Below are 20,729 nucleotides of genomic sequence, written 5' to 3' on the forward strand. Positions count from 1 at the left end.
ACTGGCAACACCGGACGTCTCTAAATGGGGCACATGCTCTCCAGTTCAGCATGACCCATGTCACCTCCTCCCAAATATCCTACCCCAGACCCATTTCCTTCCTGTGGGTTTCCCACCTGGCCTTGCAAACAACTGACTGTTCGATCCCTAGAAATCAGCCTCACCTGTAAAACTCACACCTCTTTCCTTTTCTTTCTGGTATTCAACATAGAATTTATTATATGTGATATCTATTAACTGAAATGCATTAAAATTTTACTTCAAACTTAAAACGCAAAAATATTTTTCTAAGATAAGAAGAGCATCAAAGGAATTTATTTTTTTATTGATTGGAAATTTGTCACACAGATATATTGCATAATGGTGAAGTCTGGGCTTTCTGTGTAACCCTCACCCAGTTAGTACGCGTAGTACTCGTTGGGAAATCTCTCATCCCACACCCTTCTCCCACCCTCCTGCCCTTCCGAGTCTCCAATGTCTATTATTCTTCTCTCTGTACCTCTTTCCGATGTCATTTGAAAAAAAATGTCATATTAAATTAGGGTTCCTTGTCATCGACATGGTTCAATTTCTATTTATTTCAACTGAAAGTGTGCATTATTAAAAACCAAGCCTGCCCCAGGTTTCTTAGTTCATCATGATCGCTGATCTGCGGAGATAGTAAAGTGACTTTATGTATTTTATGAAATTACAGATTTATTAATATTTGACACATTTACCTCTTACAGTTGTCATTCCTGAAGACATAAAGCCACAAGCTTTAACTCCTTTTAAACTCTGAGAGGGTTATAAATTGGTACACTCTTTCCAAAGGATCACTAGAAAAAGCTTTACAAGCCTGCATTAATTCCACTTCTAGGTATATTTCTTTTTTTAATTTATTTTTAATTTTTATGGATATATAATAGTTGCACATAATTATGGGGTGCGCGTGTGATATTTTGATACAAGCGTACAATGTGTAATGATCAAATCTGGGTAACTGGGCTCTCTATCACCTCAAACATTCATCATTTACTTATCATTTCTTGGTGTTGGGGACATTCCTAATCTTCTCTTCTAGCTATTTTAAAATATACAATAAATTATTCTTAACTATAGTCACCCTATTGTGCTACTGAACACGAGATCTCATTTGTTCTATCTAAGTACTTTTGCACCCACTAACCAATCCCTCTTTATCCCCCTCTCCCCACTACGCTTTTCGGCTTCTGGTAGCTGCCATTCTATTCACTACCTTCGTGAGATCAATTTTTTAGCTCCCACTAGTCATATTTCTTAAAGCAACAAATAAAAACGCTGTACAAAGATTTCATTTCGAAAGTAGTCATTAGGGCTGTGTTTACAAGAGTGAAAAACCAGAAATAATCTAACTCACGAAAGGGTGCTGGTCAACTCAGTTATGCTCTATCTTTACGCTGGAATGTTACGTAACCATTAGAGATGCTATAAAATACAGTTTTGGCAGTGAAAGACATTCACGTCTTAAGAGGAAAGGAGGAGACTACAAAATATACACAATACAGTTATTCTTAAAAGTCATATAAAAACACATTTGCCTGAAGAAAACCCTGTAAGATTCTGTAACAAGGTATTAACAATGTTGATATGTGGGTGGTGGGATTATAAGAGCGTTCATTTTTCTTTTGGACTAAATATTGCATTTTTTTTCTACAGTGAACATGCTTTGCCTTAATGACTATTAATGTCTTGAAATGAATATTCTCTCCATATCTGAAGTCAGTGTGAACATTTCCTAACCTGGCATATATAACCTAAAATAGCCAACGAAGCACCTGCAAGAGCTCCAGGGAATTATCATATAGAACCGTCACGGACAACCACAAAAGGTATGGAAGGAACTTCTGAGTCTAGATTTCCTAACTGTGTACCAGCCTGAACCTGGAGACATTTCTTTAGTTCTTGGCAGAGGACAGTTTCCTCCCAACATGGCCCCACCTCCTAGCCAAATGAATGTCCACAGAACTATTCACAATAGCCACAAGGTGGAAACAACCCAAATGGCCATCAGCCAATGAATGGATCAACAGAATGGTTATATCCATGTAATGGAATATTATTCAGCCATGAAAAAGAATGAAATACTGACACATGCTATATAGCATGGGTGAACCTTGAAGACATTATAAGTGAAAGACGTCATAAATGAAAAGCCACATATTATACGATTTCATTTATATGAAATACCCAGAACAGGCAAAACAATAATGACAGAAAACAGATTAGTGGTTGTCAGGGAATAGAGGACAAAGGAATTAAGACTGATTGCTAACAGGTACAGGATTTTTTTGTGATGATGGAAATGTTCTGCAATGAGATAGGACTGATGGCTACAAAACATTGAGCACATACTAAAAACCATTCAATTGTACATTGTAAAATGGTTAAAAGTTTGAGTTTAATGTGCATTTTAGTTCAATTTTTAGAAACCTAAAAAAATAAAATCTGGAATGGCTTTATTAACATCAGAACAAGTAGTTTTCAGAGAAAGGAAAATTACCGTGGATAAAAAGGAACTTTAAATTAATGACAAAGGGTCAAGTGACCAAGAAGACACAATCATCCTAAATTGTGTATACACTTAACAAAACAGCTCAGAATACATGGACCAAAGCTGATGGAACTGAAAAACGCAATGGACAAACCCACAATTATAGTAGAAACGCTCCTCTCTCTGTAACCAATAAAACAACTAGAGAGAAAGTCAGCGAGGAAACAGAGGATCTGAACGACACTATCAACAAACTATTAATAGATCTAACTGACAATTTATAGAACCCTGCACCCATCAACAGCAGAATATGCATTCTTTTCCAGTGCACATGGGATATTCACCAAGACAGAGCTTATCCTGAGTAATAAAAGAAACCTTGAACATTTGAAGAGAATTAAAATCATGCAAAATGTGTTCGTGGATCATAATTGAATCAAACTAGAGAAGTGGTCAGCAGGATGGCTGACTAGAGACACCTGGTGCTCACCCCCTTCCCCCCCACGAGAAAGGACTAAAGCAAAAAATAAACAGCTAAGACTTGACTGGGGTGTCAAAGGGAGAGCCCAGACTGCGGCCAAGGAGTAGAGAAGCATCTGTGGCGACTGGAATCCCAGGAAGACGCATGGAGGCACCCGGCCTCTGCAGCCCCATCTCCATCACCCATATAGAATCTGCCTGGAGTCAGGAGGGCTTCCTATTTCGGGAAAAGGTAAGCAAAAGATCTCCACCACTCCCCATTGCCACCGTGAACATCTAGAGTCCTTACTACAGGAGAATCCCACAGTCCTCACAAGCCCTGAGCCCAGTTTGGAGAGCTGCCAACAGTTCAAACAGCTGCACTGCTCCGGTTTTGGAGCATCAGGTATGTGGTCCCCACCCCCCACCCACCCCATGAGCCAAGCTGCTACAGCATGGCACCATTTTGAGACCAGAGCCACCTCTGGAGTGCACCCTACTCTGGGGCCAGTAGCCACTGCACCTCTTCAGCACTGGGACCCATTTTCATTCCACCAAGCCCACACAGATGGCTGAATGCCACAACCCCAGCTGTATGGTGCCTGGGCCCAGGATTGGCTGTGACTCTGGTCCTGTACAGCAGGGAAATGAATAAACTAGAAAATCTATAACAGAAGGATAATTAAAAATATCAGAACCTAAACTTTTGTACCCCCACAATATGCTGAAATAAGAATAAAAAAAAATATCAGAACACATGGAAATTAACACACTTCAAAAGAAAACATGCTTTAAAGAGGAAGCCTCAGAAGACATTAGAAAATATTGTGAACTGGAAAACCTTGAAAATATAACATAACAACATTTGTGGGATGCAGCTAACCGCAGTCCTTAGAGGGCAATTCCCAGCAATAAGTGCTTACATTAGAGAAGGAGAAAGTTCTCAAATCAACAATCTAAACATTCACCTCAAGAAAACAGAAAAAGAAGAGCAAAATAAACCCAGAGCAAGCAGAACAAAGTAAGAACAAAAATCAATGAAATTGAAAAACAGGAAAATGTTAGAGAACATAAATGAAGCTGAAACCTGGTCCTTTGAAAAGATGAATTAAAATGATAAACTTCTAGCCAGACTAACAAAGAAAAAAAAGAGAGAGAGAAAACACACATTACCAATATCCAGAATGAAAGGGGGACATCACTACAGATCTCCCACAGATGCTAAAAGGCTAATGAGGGAATATTGGTAACAATTCTATGCATGTAAATTCAACAATTAAATAAAAAGTACCAATTCCTTGAAAACCATAAACTACCAAAGTTTACCCAAGAATAAATACATTATGTGACTAGTCTTAAAACTATTAAAGAAATTGAACTTGTAGTTTAAAAAACCATCTGCCCCAACACACAAATTCTAGTATTACCTAGTATTACCCAGATACTTAAACTAAACAAAAACAGTACAAAAATGGAAAACCACAGATCAATATCCCTCATGAACACAGACCAAAAAAATCCTCAACAAATACTAACAAACTGAATCCAGCAATATGTTGACCAAGTGGAGTTTATCCTAGGAATGCAAGCCTGGTTCAGAAATTTAAAAATCAAACATATTAATAGTCTAAACAATGAATATAAACCATATTAATAGTTTAAACAAGATAAAACACATAACCACATGGCCATACCAATTGACCCAGAAAAATCATTTGAAAAAAATTCAACATCAACTCATAGAAAACTTTCAATGAACCAGGAATAGAAAGAAAATTCTTAACATTATAGAGGAAAGAGCCTCTGCCCAAACAAACAAAAAATAAAGCTAACATCATTCTTAACGGTGCAAAACTGAATGCTTTCCCCCTACAATTGAGAAAAAAGGCAAGTAGGAATACTCCCACTATTCCTATTCAACACTGGAGTGAAGTCCTAGCCAGTAAAATAAAAATAAATAAAAATTTTTAAAAACCAACTGTCCCTATTCTCAGATAACGTGGTTGTCTATGTAGAAAATCCCATGGAATCAAGGGGGGGAAGCTCCTAGTACTAATTAAGTGTGTTTATCAAGGTCACAGGATACAAAGTCACAAAAATCAATCATATTTTAATACTAAAAATTAATCATTGGAAACCAAAATTTTAAAAGTAATAACACTTACAATAGATCCAAAATAAATCAAATACTTGGGTATAAGTCTAACAAAACGTGTGCAGAATCTGCATGCTGAAAACTACAAAATGCTGATGAAAGAAATCAAAGAAGAATTAAATAAATGTAGAGACATGCCATATTCATGGATTAGAAGACTTGATACAGTTAAGATGTCAATTCTCCACAAATTGGTGTATAGATTTAATGCAATTGCAATCAAAATGCCAACAGGATTTTTTGCAGATATAGACAAGCTGACTCTAAAATTTATATGGAAAGACAAAGGAAGTAAATAAACAAAACAATTTTGAAAAAGAATGTATTAAAGTTGGAGGACTCACACTATTCAATTTTAAGAATTAAAATAAAGCTACAGTAATCATGACAATGTGATATTGACAAAGGGATAGATATGCAGATCAAATGGAACAGGATAAAGAATAAAGAAATAGATACAAATACAGCCAATTGATTCCTTACAAAGATGCAAAGGCAATTTAGCAAAGAACAAAATATTATTTTCAACAAATAGTGTTGGAACAACTGGACATTCAAATGCACACACAAAAAAATGAACCTCAACTTCAACCTCACACCATATACAAAAATTTACAGAAAATGGATCAAAGATCTAATGTACATTGAAAAATATAAAACTTTTATGAGAAAATTAAAAATTGATTGATTTTACTTGATTGAATTTAAAGGTTTTGCTCTGCAAAAGACACTGTTAAGAAGAAAAGAAAAGACAACCTACAGAATGGGAGAAAATATTTGCAAACCACCTATCTGACAAAGGACTATATCCAGGATATTTAAAGAACTCTCAAAATTCAACAGTGGTAAAATAAATAATTTGATTTTTTAAATGGATTGAATAGACACTTTATCAAAGAGGATATATGGATGAGAAATAACCCATGAAAAAACGCTCAACAATATTAGTCATTAGGGAAATGTAAATTAAAACCACAATGAGACCAGGCACTGGTGGCTCACGCCTGTAATTCTAGCATTCTGGGAGGCTGAGGCAGGAGGATCACTTGAGGTCAGGAGTTTGAGGCCAGTCTGAGCAAGAGCGAAACATCATCTCTACTAAAAACAGAAAAAAATTAGCTGAGCGTGGTGGCGCGTGCCTGTAGTCCCAGCTACTCAGGAGGCTGAGGCAGGAGGATTACCTGAGCCCAGGAAATTGAGGTTGCAGTGAGCTATGATGACACCAGTGCACTCTAGCCAGGGTGACAGAGCGAGACTGTCTCTGCAAAACAGCTTGGCAGTTTTTTATAAAATTAAACCTACACCTACCATATGATCTGACCATTCCATTCTACGTATTTACCCTAGAGAAATTAAAAGTTCTGTTCATATAAAAACTGCACATGAAAGTTACAGTAGCTCTGTGTATAATCGCCAAAAACTGGAAACAAACCAAATATCCTTCAACAGGTAAATGGCTAAGCAAACTGGAGTACCTCCATATAATGGAATACTTGTTGGCAAGAAGAAGGAATGAAGTCCTCCTAATCCATGCAACCACTTGGATGAATCTCAAAGACATTTTGTTGAGTGAAATAAGACAATCTCTGGAGTCCCATGTGGAATGATTTCTTTTATATGAGATTCTCAAAAAGAGAGAACTATGGTGATGGAGACTAGATCAGAGGTTGCCTACCACTAACTAGCAGCAGGGGGAGGGATTAACTTTTACAATAGCGAAGCACAATAGAGGTTTTTTTGGGTGAAAGAACTCTTTATCTTAATTGTGGTAGTGGCTACATGAATCTATACAACAGTTAAAGTTCACAAGACTATACACCCAAAGAAAAGTCAAAAATCGAAAAATACATGATGTATGATTTCATTTATATGCAGTTCTAGAACAGGTAAAACTAATTCTATGGTGGAAAAAGAATCAGAAAATTGATTTATTTAAGGGTGAGGGTGAGAATTAACTGGGTAATGGTACACGTTTTATATCTGGATAGAGGTTTAAGTTACACTGATGTATTCATTTTTCAAAACTCAGTGAGTGTACACTGAAGATCCACGCTTTTCACTGTATGTCCGTTTTACATCAAAAGAAAAAATAAATATTGAACTCTAATTAATGACATGTACGCAGAAATATTTAGGGGGGAGTATACTGATATCTGCAATTTACTCTAAATACATTAAACAATGAGATGGAGAGGGGAATGGATATGATGCATAGATATGTGATAAAGCAAGTTCAGCAAAATGTTAATGGTACCAGGCAGCAGATGCTAACTGTAAAGTGCCTTCAACTCTGCTATGAGTTTGGAATTTTTCATAATTAAATATTGGAGGGCAACAAAATTATTTAGCATTTTTCTGTCCCCCTGGTATAAATACTGAGAGTATTTAAGGAGGGTCCCACCAAGCAGAGGTTCTTCTAAGAGGGCTGTCTTTGGAGTGGATGCTAAGGAATCCGTTCTTGCAGCTTAGATTTTAAGCATATTGGGTTTTTTGGGTTTATCACAAAACACTGCTTCTCCAAGTAAGATAAAGATAAAAATACAAATATTGGCATCTAAGCTTGCTCTGCCTTCTAACTGATAAAAATGAAGTACCTGGATGCCCAATTAACTAACGGGTTCTTCTTGATGCCTCTTGGTGTCAGTGCTCGAGGCCAGGCCACCAATCCTGGTCAAGTGTCACCCCAGTGCCTTCACGGATGGGCACACAGAAACACATTCATGACTGTTTCTGATTGGTGTGACATTCTGCCTAGGGGAGGTGGACAGGCAAAAGGAAATTCACCATTGTCAACAACCCCAGGCCCCCCAAACAGATAAAAATGGAACTCAGGCAGAGCAGGGAGGAGGTGGGTGTTGGCTACAAAGTTTGGATCAGAGACTCGTCAGGGGTCTACGAGCATGGCCAGTGCTTGTCTCTACCTCGTAGGGTCCAGATCTAGATGCAAACTCTTCTTGAAACGATTTCCTCGACCAAAGGAGGGACTGGCCTCATTCCCTCTCCTCCAGAGAGTAGAATCAAAGGAGGGAAGTCACCAGGGAGCAAATCCAACTGAACAGAAGGAGGACAATTCTAACCATTATAGGTCATCAGAATCAAAAGGCTGCCTTGTCATTATGCTAAGTGAAATAAGTCAGACAGAGAAAGACAAATACCGTGTGATCTCATATGTGGAATCTAAAAAAATCAAACTCATAGAAACAGAGAGCAGAATGGTTGCCCAGGGGTGAGAGTTGGCGGAAATGGGGAGATGTTGGTTAAAGGATATAAACTTTCGGTTATAAAATGAATAAGTTCTGGGGGATCTAACGTACCATATGATGACTACAGTTAACAATACTATATTGTATACTTGAAATTTGCTAAGAGAGTAGATCTTAAATGTTCTCATCACTCACACACACACGGTAACTGTGAGGTTAGGGACATGTTAACTAACTTGATCACTCCACAATATCTACGTATAACAAATCATCATATTGTACACCTTAACTATATACAATTTTTTAAAAATATGTACAACTTTCATTTGTCAATTACAGCTCAATAAAGCTAGGGGGATCAAAGTAAAGTATATATAATTTTACTTGTCAATTATACCTCAGTAAAGCTGGGGAGAAATTTTAATTTTAATTTTAATTTAAAAATTTAAAAAGGCTGCCTTGTCTATAACATTTTAAATTCCATCAGCAATGTATGAGCTACAGTTTCCTCTCACCCTTGCCAGTATTTGGTTTTGTCAGTATAGTTTATTTATCTGTTTTGATAGGTGTATGGTGCTATGTGATTGTGGTCCAAATTTGTATTTTCTGGATGGTTGGTGATGCTGACTGTCTTTTTATGTGCTTATCTGCCCTCCATATACCCTCTTTGGTGAAATGCCTCTTCATGTATGTAGCCCATTTCTAATTAGATTATTTAAAAAAAAAAAACGGCTGCCTTGTGAAAGGACTTGAATAGACATTTCACCAAAGAAGATATGCAAATATGCATAAGAAGATATGCAAATATGCACATGAAAGATGCTCAACATCATTAGTCATTAGAGAAATGCAAATCAAAACCACAATGAGATACTACTTCATACCCACCAGGATGGCTCTAATTTAAAAAAAAAAAAAGGAAAAATAACAAATGTTGCCAAAGATGTGGAGACACTGGAACCCGCATGGATTGCTGGTGGAAACGTAAAATGGTGCAACCACCGTGGAAAACGATACGGTGGCTTCTCAAAAAAATTAAAAACAGAATTACCACATGACCCAGCGGTTCCACTCCCAGGCATACACCCAAAAGAATTGGAAGCAGGGACTCAAACAGATATTCGTACACCAGCGTTCACAGTAGCATTATTCACAATAACCCAAAGAGCAAAACGGCCTCAATGTTCGTGGATAAATGAAGGGATAGACAAAACGTGGTACGCCCATATGACCGACGGACTGTTCGTTATTCACCATAAAAAGGAAGGAAGTACCGATACATGATGAATCTTGGAAATATGATGTTAAGTGAGATAAGCCAGCCACGAAATGACACCTCCTGTATGATTCCACTTATATGCAGGATCTAGAGTAGCCAAATACATAGACAGAAAGTAAAATAGAGGTTACCATGCACTGGGATGGGGGATGGGGCGGGGCAAGGTATTGTTTAATGGGTACAGAATTTCTCTTTGGGACGATGAAAATTTTTGGAAGTTGATAGCGGTGATGGTTAGCCAACACTGTGAATGTACTTAACACTACTGAGTTGTATGCTTAAAATAATTAAAATGGTCAATTTTACGTATATTTTACCATAATAAAAAAATGGATTTAAAAAAAGACTGCCTCGCAAGGTAGCACTTACCCTGATTCACCAAGACAAAGCTGGGCACGGGGCAAAGGACAACCTTTTAAGGGTCCTCCTACGTTGAGAGGATATGCTTTGCAGGTGTTTGGATAGCACAGCTTTTGACTGGTCACCATGCAACCTTAAGACAGGTCCGGAGTTGTAAGGTCCAACCCCATAACTAGCGCTTTGTTATGCAACTTAGAGTTGTGATGAGCACATGGTTTAAAGACTAAGGCCTGGGCTGAGCGTGGTGGCTCATGCCTCTAATCCCATAGCTTTGGGTGGCTGAGGTAGGAGAATCGCTTGAGCCCAGCAGTTCAAGACCAGCCTGGGCAACATAGCAAGACCCTATCTCTAAAAAAAAAAAAAAAAAAATTTTTTTTTTTAATTAGCCAGGTGTGGTGCTTTGTGCCTGTAGTCCTGGCTACTTGGGATCGCTTGAGCTCAGGAGTTTGGGGTTACAGTGAGCTATGACTGCACCACTGCCTAGGTGATGGACTGAGACCCTGTCTCTAAAAAAAAAAATAAAAGGAAAAAAAAGACTAATTCCTGCCAGCCAGCCACTGATGGGAGGTGACTCATCTGTGAGCAAATCCAAAGACCCAGGCGTAGTGTCAAGAATCTTGTTCACTTCTGTCACCTGCAGACCAGTGGGTGTGCTACTATCCCATACAAGATTCTATGGGTTTCTTCTTCTCACACTTTGCTGCATTGGTCCCCTGCCTCTCACACTGGGGGCTCAGTTACCATTCACTGATGCTCTTATCAGTATCGGGAAATTAAAAAAAAAATCCTTGAATAAATGAACGATACACTCAGAGATGGCACCTCCCCAAGGGGCAGTGCAGAGCACAGCGCCACACAAGCCTGCAATATCCTAACCTCACTCGTGACAATCTGCAGCATGGACGATAATCAAAGATACCGAAGTTAACAACTGTTAAGCATTTGCCACGGGCCGGGCAGTCTGCCCAGCTACCGAATGCACGATTCCATTGAATCACAGAACAAACCCATGTAAAATGATCCTGATTTTATAAGCCAGGAAACCGAGGCTCGGAAAAGAGAGCTCATTTGCTGGAAGGTTACTTAGCTAGTAAGTCCCAAGCCAGACTGACACCCAAGCAGTCTCACTTCAGAGCTCAAGCCCTCCTGAATACGAGTCTCTACTGCTTCGAGCACCCATCCAAACTTGCAAGGATTAAAGTTATTTGTGATTCTCCATCTCACTTCTCTGCTGGTTCAGGGAAATCAAACACATCCATCTTTGGAATCCATCCACTGTCTTAATCAATGGCTGCCTGGGAACTCTCGGGGGATCAGACTTTTAGTCTTCATCAAGAACAAGATTTCTATCATGGCAAAACAGAGAAATCGCCTCAAAGCTCAAAAACAGCACGGTCCCATAGAAACATGCAGTGAGCCGCCTATGTATAATAATTTAAAATTTTCTAGTAGCCTCAGGGGGGGTAAAAAGGAACGAGATATAGGTGAAATTCATTTTAACACATTTTATTTAACCCAATATAGCTAAAATATTATTTCAACGTTTCAATATAAAAGATTATTAATGAGATAGTTTACATTCTTTTCTTCATACTAAGAGTTCGGAATCTGGGGTGGGATTGGCATGAAGAGCACATTTCAAGTAGAACTCAGCACAGTTCAGTTGGTCAAGAGCCACACTGAGCAAGTGCCTACCATACTAGACAGCTCAGGTCTAAAACATCTCCCTCTCTTGGTCTCATCCTCCCTTATCTCTGCAAATGCCCTACTTTGTTTCCAACAGTCCTGTATTTCTCTTGAATAATTATCGTCGATAACAGTCCACAAAAGAAAGCATTTTACCAACAGAGTATTCCATGATTATGATTCTCATTAATCCCATAGCTGTCACCTCTCATCACATCTACTTTAACACCTACACCTCCCCTTTGCCCTCTCTTTGCTCTCGTCTTTCTTTCTTCCCTTCCTGGCCATGCCACCTTGGGGGGCCCACCACAGAGCAGTAAACCTCTCTGTTGCTGTGTCTGTGGCTGCCTTCCTATGGCACTTTGGGTCACGTCAGTGACTCTAAACCTCAGTAAACTCGCTTGTAAAACAGGAACAACCACAGCTGCGGTCACGACCCACTGGAGAGACATTCTGAGCATCACAGAAATGCCACTGAAGAAAATCATTCTACGCTTTGATTTTCTTCTCCTGCTTTTGTCCCTTTTCTCTTCCCATCCCTCGGCTTCTCCGTCCTCCTTCCTGGCCTCCATGTTTCCCGTCTTCCTCAGCCACTCAACACCGCCCTGTCCCCACATCAGAGTGGCACACTGGGGACAGACAGGAAAGCCAGGCCCTGTGTCCCCCCTTCCCAACAGTTGAGCCTGAGTGCATGGGAGCCCAGAAAATGACCCAGTCTCCAAGCAGAGGAAGACCCCTCGGTTTTCTACCCATTAGATGGAGAAAGATAAGAAACTGGTAGAATCCAATCCAAAGACCCAGAGCGGGTAGTGAACCCTTCAGACTTAACGTCTGTCATTGACTCAGAATTATGAGCTACACACACACACACCCCTTCATGAGAACAAGGCAGAAGGAAGAGGCTAAGTTCTCCAAGGCTGCCCACTTTGTGCAGAAAACCAAGAACGTCCCGTCACCCCAAGTTCCCAGGCCTTTCCCAGCTAGAAACAATAAAGATCACATTCCGACCTGAGAAAACTGCCTTCTTAATCCTGAGCTCTCAGACATCAAAACACAGACACACAAATCAAATCAAATGAAAAATACCTGTGCTGAGGATATGGAGACACGGGCCCTTGCCCACACTGCTGGTGAAAGGCAACTGGGCGAAACCTATCAAAAGTCCTAAAACTCTGCATATCCTTTGATCCATCGATTCCACTTCTAAGAACTGAAAACAAGGATTAACCACAAGGATGTCTACTATGGCATTGTTTATAATAATAGAAAAGTGTGAACATAAGCCCCCACCCGACAGAATTTTGGCTACAAAAATTATAGGACATCCATATACAGCCATTAAAAATCATAGTTTTAAGAACATGAAAAGATGTCCCTGGTATATTACCTGAATTTCATATCTCCAACCTTTCTCAGAGCTCCAGGCTCACATCTTTGACTGTCTACTTGACAAATGTAACATGTCAAACAGGACTTGAAGGTAAAACTCAACCTATTCCACCTCTAGCCTTCACATTTCAAATAAGGGCACTCCCGTTCCCTCATTGCTTAGGCCAAACGCCTAAGAATAATCTTCAATTCTTTATTTTCCTTCATCCTCCATACCTGATTCATGAGCATGTGTACCTGACCTTCTGAATCCAGCCACCTGCCCCGTCCCCACCCGCAACCATCAGACTAGTCAAAAGCGCAGTCATTGCTGGCTTGGACTTCCACAATAACTTCTAATTTGTCTCTCTGCTCCCATTCCTACCCCCTACAGTCTGCATTTTTCCCTGCAGCCATCAGAAAGTCATTTAAAAACATAAATCAGTCACACACACCCCCATTCAAAGGGCTTCTATCACAGAACAAAATCCAGGTGTCTAAGCAAAGATACTCTATGACCAGCTTCTGTCTCCCACCACGTCCCTCATCCCTTCCCCTCCCACCCACTCTACTTCAATCACAGTGGTCTCCTTGGGGTTCCAATAACATGCCAAGCACATTCCCCCACAAGAAGTTGGCATCTGCTGTTCCCTCTGCCCGGCACACTCTTCCCGGGATGTTTCATGACTTGCTTCCTCCAGCCAGCAAAACCTCCTTAAGGAAGCCTTTCTTTGTTAATCATCCCATACAGCTCCCCCTCTCTCCCATGCTCCTTTTGTTCTGTTTCATTTTTATAGCTGAAGTACATTGTTACATTAGGTTTTGCTCGTTTCCTCCCTCCCCACCACCAATGAACCACATCTCTTAGAATCCACAGCTACACTGACTCTGGGCTTATCAGTGTTACAAGCTCTGGTCAATGGGACATTAGCAAAGGTGACAGAAGCACAGGCTTAGGGAGGACTTGTGGACTGGGGAACACTGTTGCATGTGAGAAACCCAGGCTATCCTGCTGGAGAAGACAGATAGAACTGAGGCACGCGGGCCAACCACCAGCCATGTGAGTAAGGCCATCTTGGACCCTCCAGCCCCAGCTGAATCACCAGGCGAACACGACGACATGAGTGACCCAGGCAAGATCAGCAGAACTGGCCAGCTGAGTCCACCCCAAACTGCAGGCACATGATCAAATAAATGATTGTTGTTTTAAGCTCCTAAGATCTGGGGTGGCTTTTTCTGTAGCAATAGATGACCGATATAATAGCTTATGATTAGTTACAGTAGAAACTACTAACTATCAGAAAACTGTTTCCTCTTCCTCCTGAGCCCACAGCTAAGCTTTCTTCCTTGTCTTCCTTGCAGTGTGGTGAATAAATTCTAGCTAAAGCAATGCAAGCAGAACTGATGAGGGTAACTTCAGGGAATGGGGCTTTTAAGAGGCTTTGTCTTCTTCATACTTTCCTGCCCTTCTGGATGCAAACAATGACAAAGATGCAGAATGGAAGAAGCCTGGAGCATCAGAGAATGGCCCACCAACCAAGACCACGCACCTTCAACTGTTTTGTGAACAAGAAAAAGACTTCTACTATATCAAAGCCATTACACATTTAGGGGTCTACTTGCTACAGCCTATTCTAATTAGTACACTAACTTTGCAGCTTCTCCCACCAAGAGGGGGAGTCTATTTCTCCATTCCCTACATCCAGGCTGGCCATGTGACTTACATGATCTCACAAATGCAATGGAAGTGACATGATGTGACTTCCAAATCTCAAGACTCCTTGCAACTTTCGCTCTTGCTGTCTTGGAATCTTGGAGCCATGTAAGAAACTCAGGTTATCCCACTACAGAGGCTACGTAAAGAAAAGCTCAGCTGTCCCATCCCCTACCCCTTCTGCCAGCTGAATGTGGCCACAAGTGAGCCCAGGCAAGAATGGCTGAAGAACCACCCAGCCAAGCCCAACCCAAAGAATCGTGGAAAATAACAAATTGTTGTCTTAAGCCCAAAGTTTCCCAAACATAATTAAGTTTAGGGATAGTTCATTACACAGAAATAGAAAATTGAGGTGAAACATATGAAGAACAAAGAATGGTTATAATGCCCTTGCTGTGTAAGGCTATTCCATACTTATCTACCCCCAAGTCCAACCACTCATATTTCTCTCCCCTTGCAAATTACCCAAAATAGAGTCCAGCTCAGAACTCCCTTCACTTGGCCAGTGCTCTCCCATGCTAATGTCACTTGCTCACCTCTCAGATGGTCTCCACCCTGCAGGGTCTTTCCTGTCCCATCCACTCCATTGACCAGGCATCAGCAAGCTATACCCCATGGGCCAAATCTGACCCGCCACCCATTTTTGTAAAGCCCAGACACTAAGAATAGTGTTTATATTTTTAAATGTTAAAAAAATCAAAAGAAAAATAATATTTCATGACATGTGAAAATTATATCAAATTCAAACTTGTGTTCATCAATAAAGTTTTATTGGGAAACTGCCACACCCATTCACGTATGTATTGTCCATGGCTGCCGTAAGCTCCAACAGCAAAGTGCGGTAATTGTGCTGGAACCTGTAGGCCCACAAAGCCTACACTATTCACAGTCTAGCCCTTTCTAGAAAAAGTTTGCCAACCCCTGCTGTAGACTGCCATCAGATTAATTTTAAATATCTTTTTTTATTGTATTCACTCCAAAATCCTTCAAGACTTCTATCTCCTCCCTCAGAGTGATGAAACTTTGCTAATTTGACTCTCCTGTTCTTAGTAAGACCCCAGGAGTTAGTGACCTAAATTTGTTTCCTATGACACACTGTCAGGTACCCTCCATTCTGGGCAAACTGGTCTCTAAGCTGCCCCATGAAGTCATGATATTATCTTCAACTGTTTGTTGTTCTTGTCTAGCAAGCTCTCCCCTCTTGCTGCAATCTAAACCTTCCCCATCCTTCACTCTACTCCAAATCCCATTTCCCCAACCAAGAAGCCTTCCCTAACTGTTTTGCCAAATGTTTCCCCACGTGTATTCTATGGAACAAAAATCCCAAGAGAAATCCTTGGAAAAAGAAACACTGCAGACTCTATCCTCTCTTGGAGGCACAATGTACATATATAGCATATTAAAGGCTCTGAGAAGTCCTGCAGTAAAGATGCCTGTTTTCCTTTTATTAATTCAATCCTTCCCAAACTTATTAACCATAAAATAACTACCAGCATCCAGTACAGTGCCTGGATCTCAGCATTTGTTGAAAGAATGAAAATTACTAACACCTCACAGAATTAAAGTTCTACAGAACATACTTTGGAAATGCTGCCCAAGCTCTTTTTTCTCTCCCTCTGATCTGAGCTGTTCCCTCCCATGTCATCCATTCCATACCCTATAATGCTAATCCCCTCCATCAGAACAGCTGTAATTATTTAGCACCTGCAGGCATTGGGTTCAAGACAGTGCTAGACTCTTGAAATTGTCATCTCTTTTAATCCTTACAGCTATCCTTTGAGGTGGCTAATATTATATTATTATTGCTGTTTTGCTGAAAAAAAAATTATGGGTCTGAAAACTTAAATCAGTAGCCCAAGATAAAGTGAGTAGAAAAGCTAGAATTCAAAACTACATCAGCCTAACTCCAAAACTCATGAACTTTCTTTTCCACCAAAACATCTCCTAGTAACATACTGTGGCTGACATTGCTGGCTTTCCCACTCAGTATCTACTGATGCCTTCTTCCATGCTAGCAGAATCCTGATTTTTGTATGGCGTGGCAACAGGTCAGTCCAAGCAATGGATTATGATCCATCTAAGATGATCATCATGGTGTCCTCACATCTCCACCTCCCAGGCTCCCTTGCAGCTAGGACTAGACATTTGACTCAGTTCTGGCCACGAAGACATAATTAAACATCATTTGCAAGGGGAAGAGAAGATGTCCTGGGGAACCCTTTGCTTTCTGAGACAAAGATACGAACCCGTTATTCCTTCACACTCATCTGGTCGTCCTCTTTCCTGCCATGGACCTGGACATAATAGCTGAAGAAGCTGCAGGAACCATCTTGCAGCCATTAGGGGAAAACCATGAGAATTCCCAAAGACATCAACCCCAGTATCACTGACTTACTGAGCCAATCCAAGCAGCTACATACCTCCAGACTTCTTATTACATGAGGAAAAGAAACCATTACTTGCTTCAACACTACGGTTAGGTTTTCCATTTCATGCAGCTCAACACACTCCTAATAAATCCACATGCTGTTCCCCATATTACTCACTGTTTGGACTTTATCATTATTTCACATAGATATTATTAGCGTCGTTTCTCAAACCATGAAGTGGGCTTCTTGAAGACCAAGTCCACTTTGCATATTTTTGTTTCTACAGGAGTGTATGCAAGTTACTAAATGTTGCTTATGATCAAGGTATTCAGGGGTAGTCTATTCAATTTATTACTTCAGTGTTTGGAAGCAGGGAGTTTTCACCATTAAATAGCTGAAACATGATATCTTTCTCCTAATGGATTAGTGTCTCTCAAGGTGTCACAATGAAAACATGCATCAGAAACACCTGGACTGTTTATTACCACAGATTTCTGGGCTCTCTCTCCAACCCCATTTGAATTAGAATCTTTGAGGTTAGAGGCTGAGAATCTACATTTTTAACAAGCACCCTCGTGTGGTTCTGATACACAAAATATGACAACTGGTGGCACAGAAAACCCTGTGGATCCAAACATTAGGTTTGGCTGGACTTGGCTGGGCCCCGAGTCACCAGCCCCTGTGCAGTGGCCCTCCCTAGCCCTGGACATCTGGGAAGTCGCAATTGGAGTAATTGCTCAAGACCATTCCCTGGGCAATATGGATTAAAATGGTTGGCATGCTCTGTGGCATTCTGGGGACAGAGAACTGAAAACAGATGCATTCCCCAAAACTGTAACTCCCCCCGCCCCACCACAGTACCAATGCCTCCAACTCGTAAGTTTACAAAGAAAGCCACTATGCACAAAAGTAGTGCCCATTGCGGCAATCACCCTGCCCGGGGAGTTATCAGAGGATGAAGCATGTTTGAAAAGAGGAAAAGAGAACTCTGGAGACACTCACACAGAACACACTAACTGGCATTTGGGACTCCTCACTCAAAGGAACAGAAAAGACCTCAGGTGGGCTTTGGGGGTGATTTATTTATTTGCTGCCTGCAGTTCTGAAGTGACTCTGCTCTTGGGCACTGTTCAGACTGAGACAGAAGGCTGAGCCAGAGCATCCCACATTTTTCCTTCCAGCAGCAGAGTTCGAGCCTCGCTTGGTCTCCCAGGGTCCAAGAAAGGCAATACTTGTGCCTCCCAACACAATCCCCCCAATACCCCTTGACATTGATCTTATTTCATTTCTGAGGATCACGTTTCTGGATGACAGGTGCACGTAAACATGGACCCTAGGACAGCAAACAGCATTTTCAAACACACACACACACACACACACACACACTCCTCTTTCCAAGGGATGACCTCCTCTCCTGCATGTTGGCTGACATCTGGCCAAATTTAAAACCACGTAAGAGAAAGAAAGACCTGAAAGTGAATCGGAGAGACACGCTGGTCCAGGCTAGAACAGGGGCGCCAGGCTACAGGGATTGGAGGGACCGACAAGTTCAGGCCTTGGAAACTCCTGAGCCAGAAATAATAGGGTGGACCTCTCAGCGCCGCCCGTGCCCACTCCACCACGGGGGGGAACCCCTTTGCTCGAGGCTCCACTGCCACCACCCTCGGCAAATGCCAGCTAATGGGAGTTCCCAAATTTAATCAAGCCATGTGTACAGCCGACTTGGTTTGTGAGAAGGAAGCGAGTTGAACCCTCCAGACGTTTGAAACAATGCGGATGTCCAACGATTTCATGGACACCAGGCATTTCCTAAGGCTCTTAAAACCTTCCTGCTTTGGCCAAATGGTCTTTGGAAGAAATCATTTCTGCCATTTTCTTTCTGAGTAACTTTGCATCCGTCCCCCATCCCACCCCACCCCCCAAAAAATTGCTTCAAACTCCCCCTCAAGTTCTGCCGGAGAGAATGTTACAGCTGCCAAAGATAACTCCTCCTCCCGACCCCTTTCTCTCTGGTCCCACCGAGACTCCAGAGTATTCTCCCACACTACCTATGTGTGTGCTGATCCAGGCATTTTTTTTTCTTTTTATACGTTTTAGGCCTGCAACAGCTCACTGCATCAAAACGATCTGATTGGAAATGGGTAATTCAATGGGGATTGTTTTTTTCATGCATCTTGCCTCCTGACAACTATATCAACTGAAGGGGAAAAAAAAATATATATATATATATATATATCCATCCAAGGAGCAAAAGGAGGATGGGGAAAGAGGCCGAGAGAAGAAGAGGGCTACATTTATAGACAGCCCCAATCTGCCAGCAAAAACCACCTTTTGACCACCTGCAGAATGCGCAAGGTCACGTGGGTTCTCTGCAGCGCCTTAATGTATTAGCCAGCACACAAGCCCCCGTGGCATATAAACAAATCCACAAGCGGAAAAAAGAGAGAACTCCCTCCTCGGAGAGGAAGCGAATGATAAGGGTAACCGCCGCAACAATAATAATAAATAAAGAATAACAATTACTACTACTACTACCACCACCCAGCCAAGCGTAGACGACAGCAGCCCAGGAAAGGGACAAGCCAGTGCAGGCTTTGCAAGGAGATAAATCACAGAAAACAGAATCGTGCCCACCTTGCTCACCCACCCCCGTGCCCGCAACTCCCAATAAACAGATTCAGAGGGGCAGGGGATGGAGAGAAGAAAGGGGAAGGAAAGAAGGATTGGTTGACCCCCCACCCCCCAAACCCGTAGGCAACACCTACCTCCAGGGTCCGGATTTCTTTTTGTGTGAGGTCGTTGGAGGTAGCACATTTGGTCCTAAGACCTTCCAGGTTGGAGATGCTCAGGTCTATCATGTTTTGAACCAGCTCGCACTGCTGTAAGGCTTTTTGCAAACTCAGAGGCTGCTGCTCCTCGCTTTTCGTCATGTTTTCCTCATCCATCGCTTGCTCTGCAATCCCCCTTCCCCTCCTCCTCCTCCTCCTCCTCCCAGAGAGAAAAAAGGGGGGTGGGGGGGTAGAGGTAGTCTACCCCCTACGCCTCTCCAACCACTGCGACTTCTCAACAATGTCTCATGAAGAAGAAATCCAACATCTCACACAGGGCTGAGGGGGTGGGGGTGGGAGGAGGGGACGAGAGCCAGAATTTATTATTTTATTTTTGGGGTATCAGGCAGACTCCATTCGAATGTCTCCTGTCTCTGAGTCTCTGGTCCCTGAAAAGGAGAGATGCTGTTTCTCAGAAGCAAACCAGGTGATGTGATGCTGTCTGTACACTTAGGGAGGAGGAGGAGGAGGAGGAGGAAAAAGAGGAGGAGAAGGAGGAGAGAGAGGAGGAGGGAGAGGAGGAGGAGGAGGAGGGAGAGGAGGAGGAGAAGGAAAATAGCGCTCACTCTTTACACACCGGCTCCTTGAAGGACAGGATTATATTATTTTTGGCTGGCTTGCTTTTATGTCAAAAAAAATCTGGTTTGCCCCCCGCCCCGTTGCAGTGGCACGGCATGGTCCAGGGTTTGGGGCGCTTTAGCGCGTTCTCAAGATGCTGTCCGCATTGCTCCCGCCGCTGCGGCGGCCACTGCGGCTGGCTGCTGTCTCCTCCCCGCGCTGCTGCGGCTGCTGCTGC

At 41.8% G+C, this 20,729-nt stretch overlaps 1 protein-coding gene across 1 annotated transcript in view; it reads right to left on the minus strand.

Moving 5' to 3' along the window:
* The window catches only part of KSR2 (kinase suppressor of ras 2), a 343,956-nt gene extending 323,906 nt beyond the window's left edge, over nucleotides 1-20,050 (minus strand). The window contains exon 1 of the mRNA XM_069497272.1: nucleotides 19,871-20,050. Within this exon, the coding sequence (XP_069353373.1) occupies nucleotides 19,871-20,050 (180 nt within the window). The remainder of the gene's footprint in view (nucleotides 1-19,870) is intronic.
* Nucleotides 20,051-20,729: the final 679 nt, after the last annotated feature.

This window comes from Eulemur rufifrons, chromosome 21, assembly GCF_041146395.1.
Source record: "Eulemur rufifrons isolate Redbay chromosome 21, OSU_ERuf_1, whole genome shotgun sequence".
NCBI classification, from domain to species: Eukaryota; Metazoa; Chordata; class Mammalia; order Primates; family Lemuridae; genus Eulemur; species Eulemur rufifrons.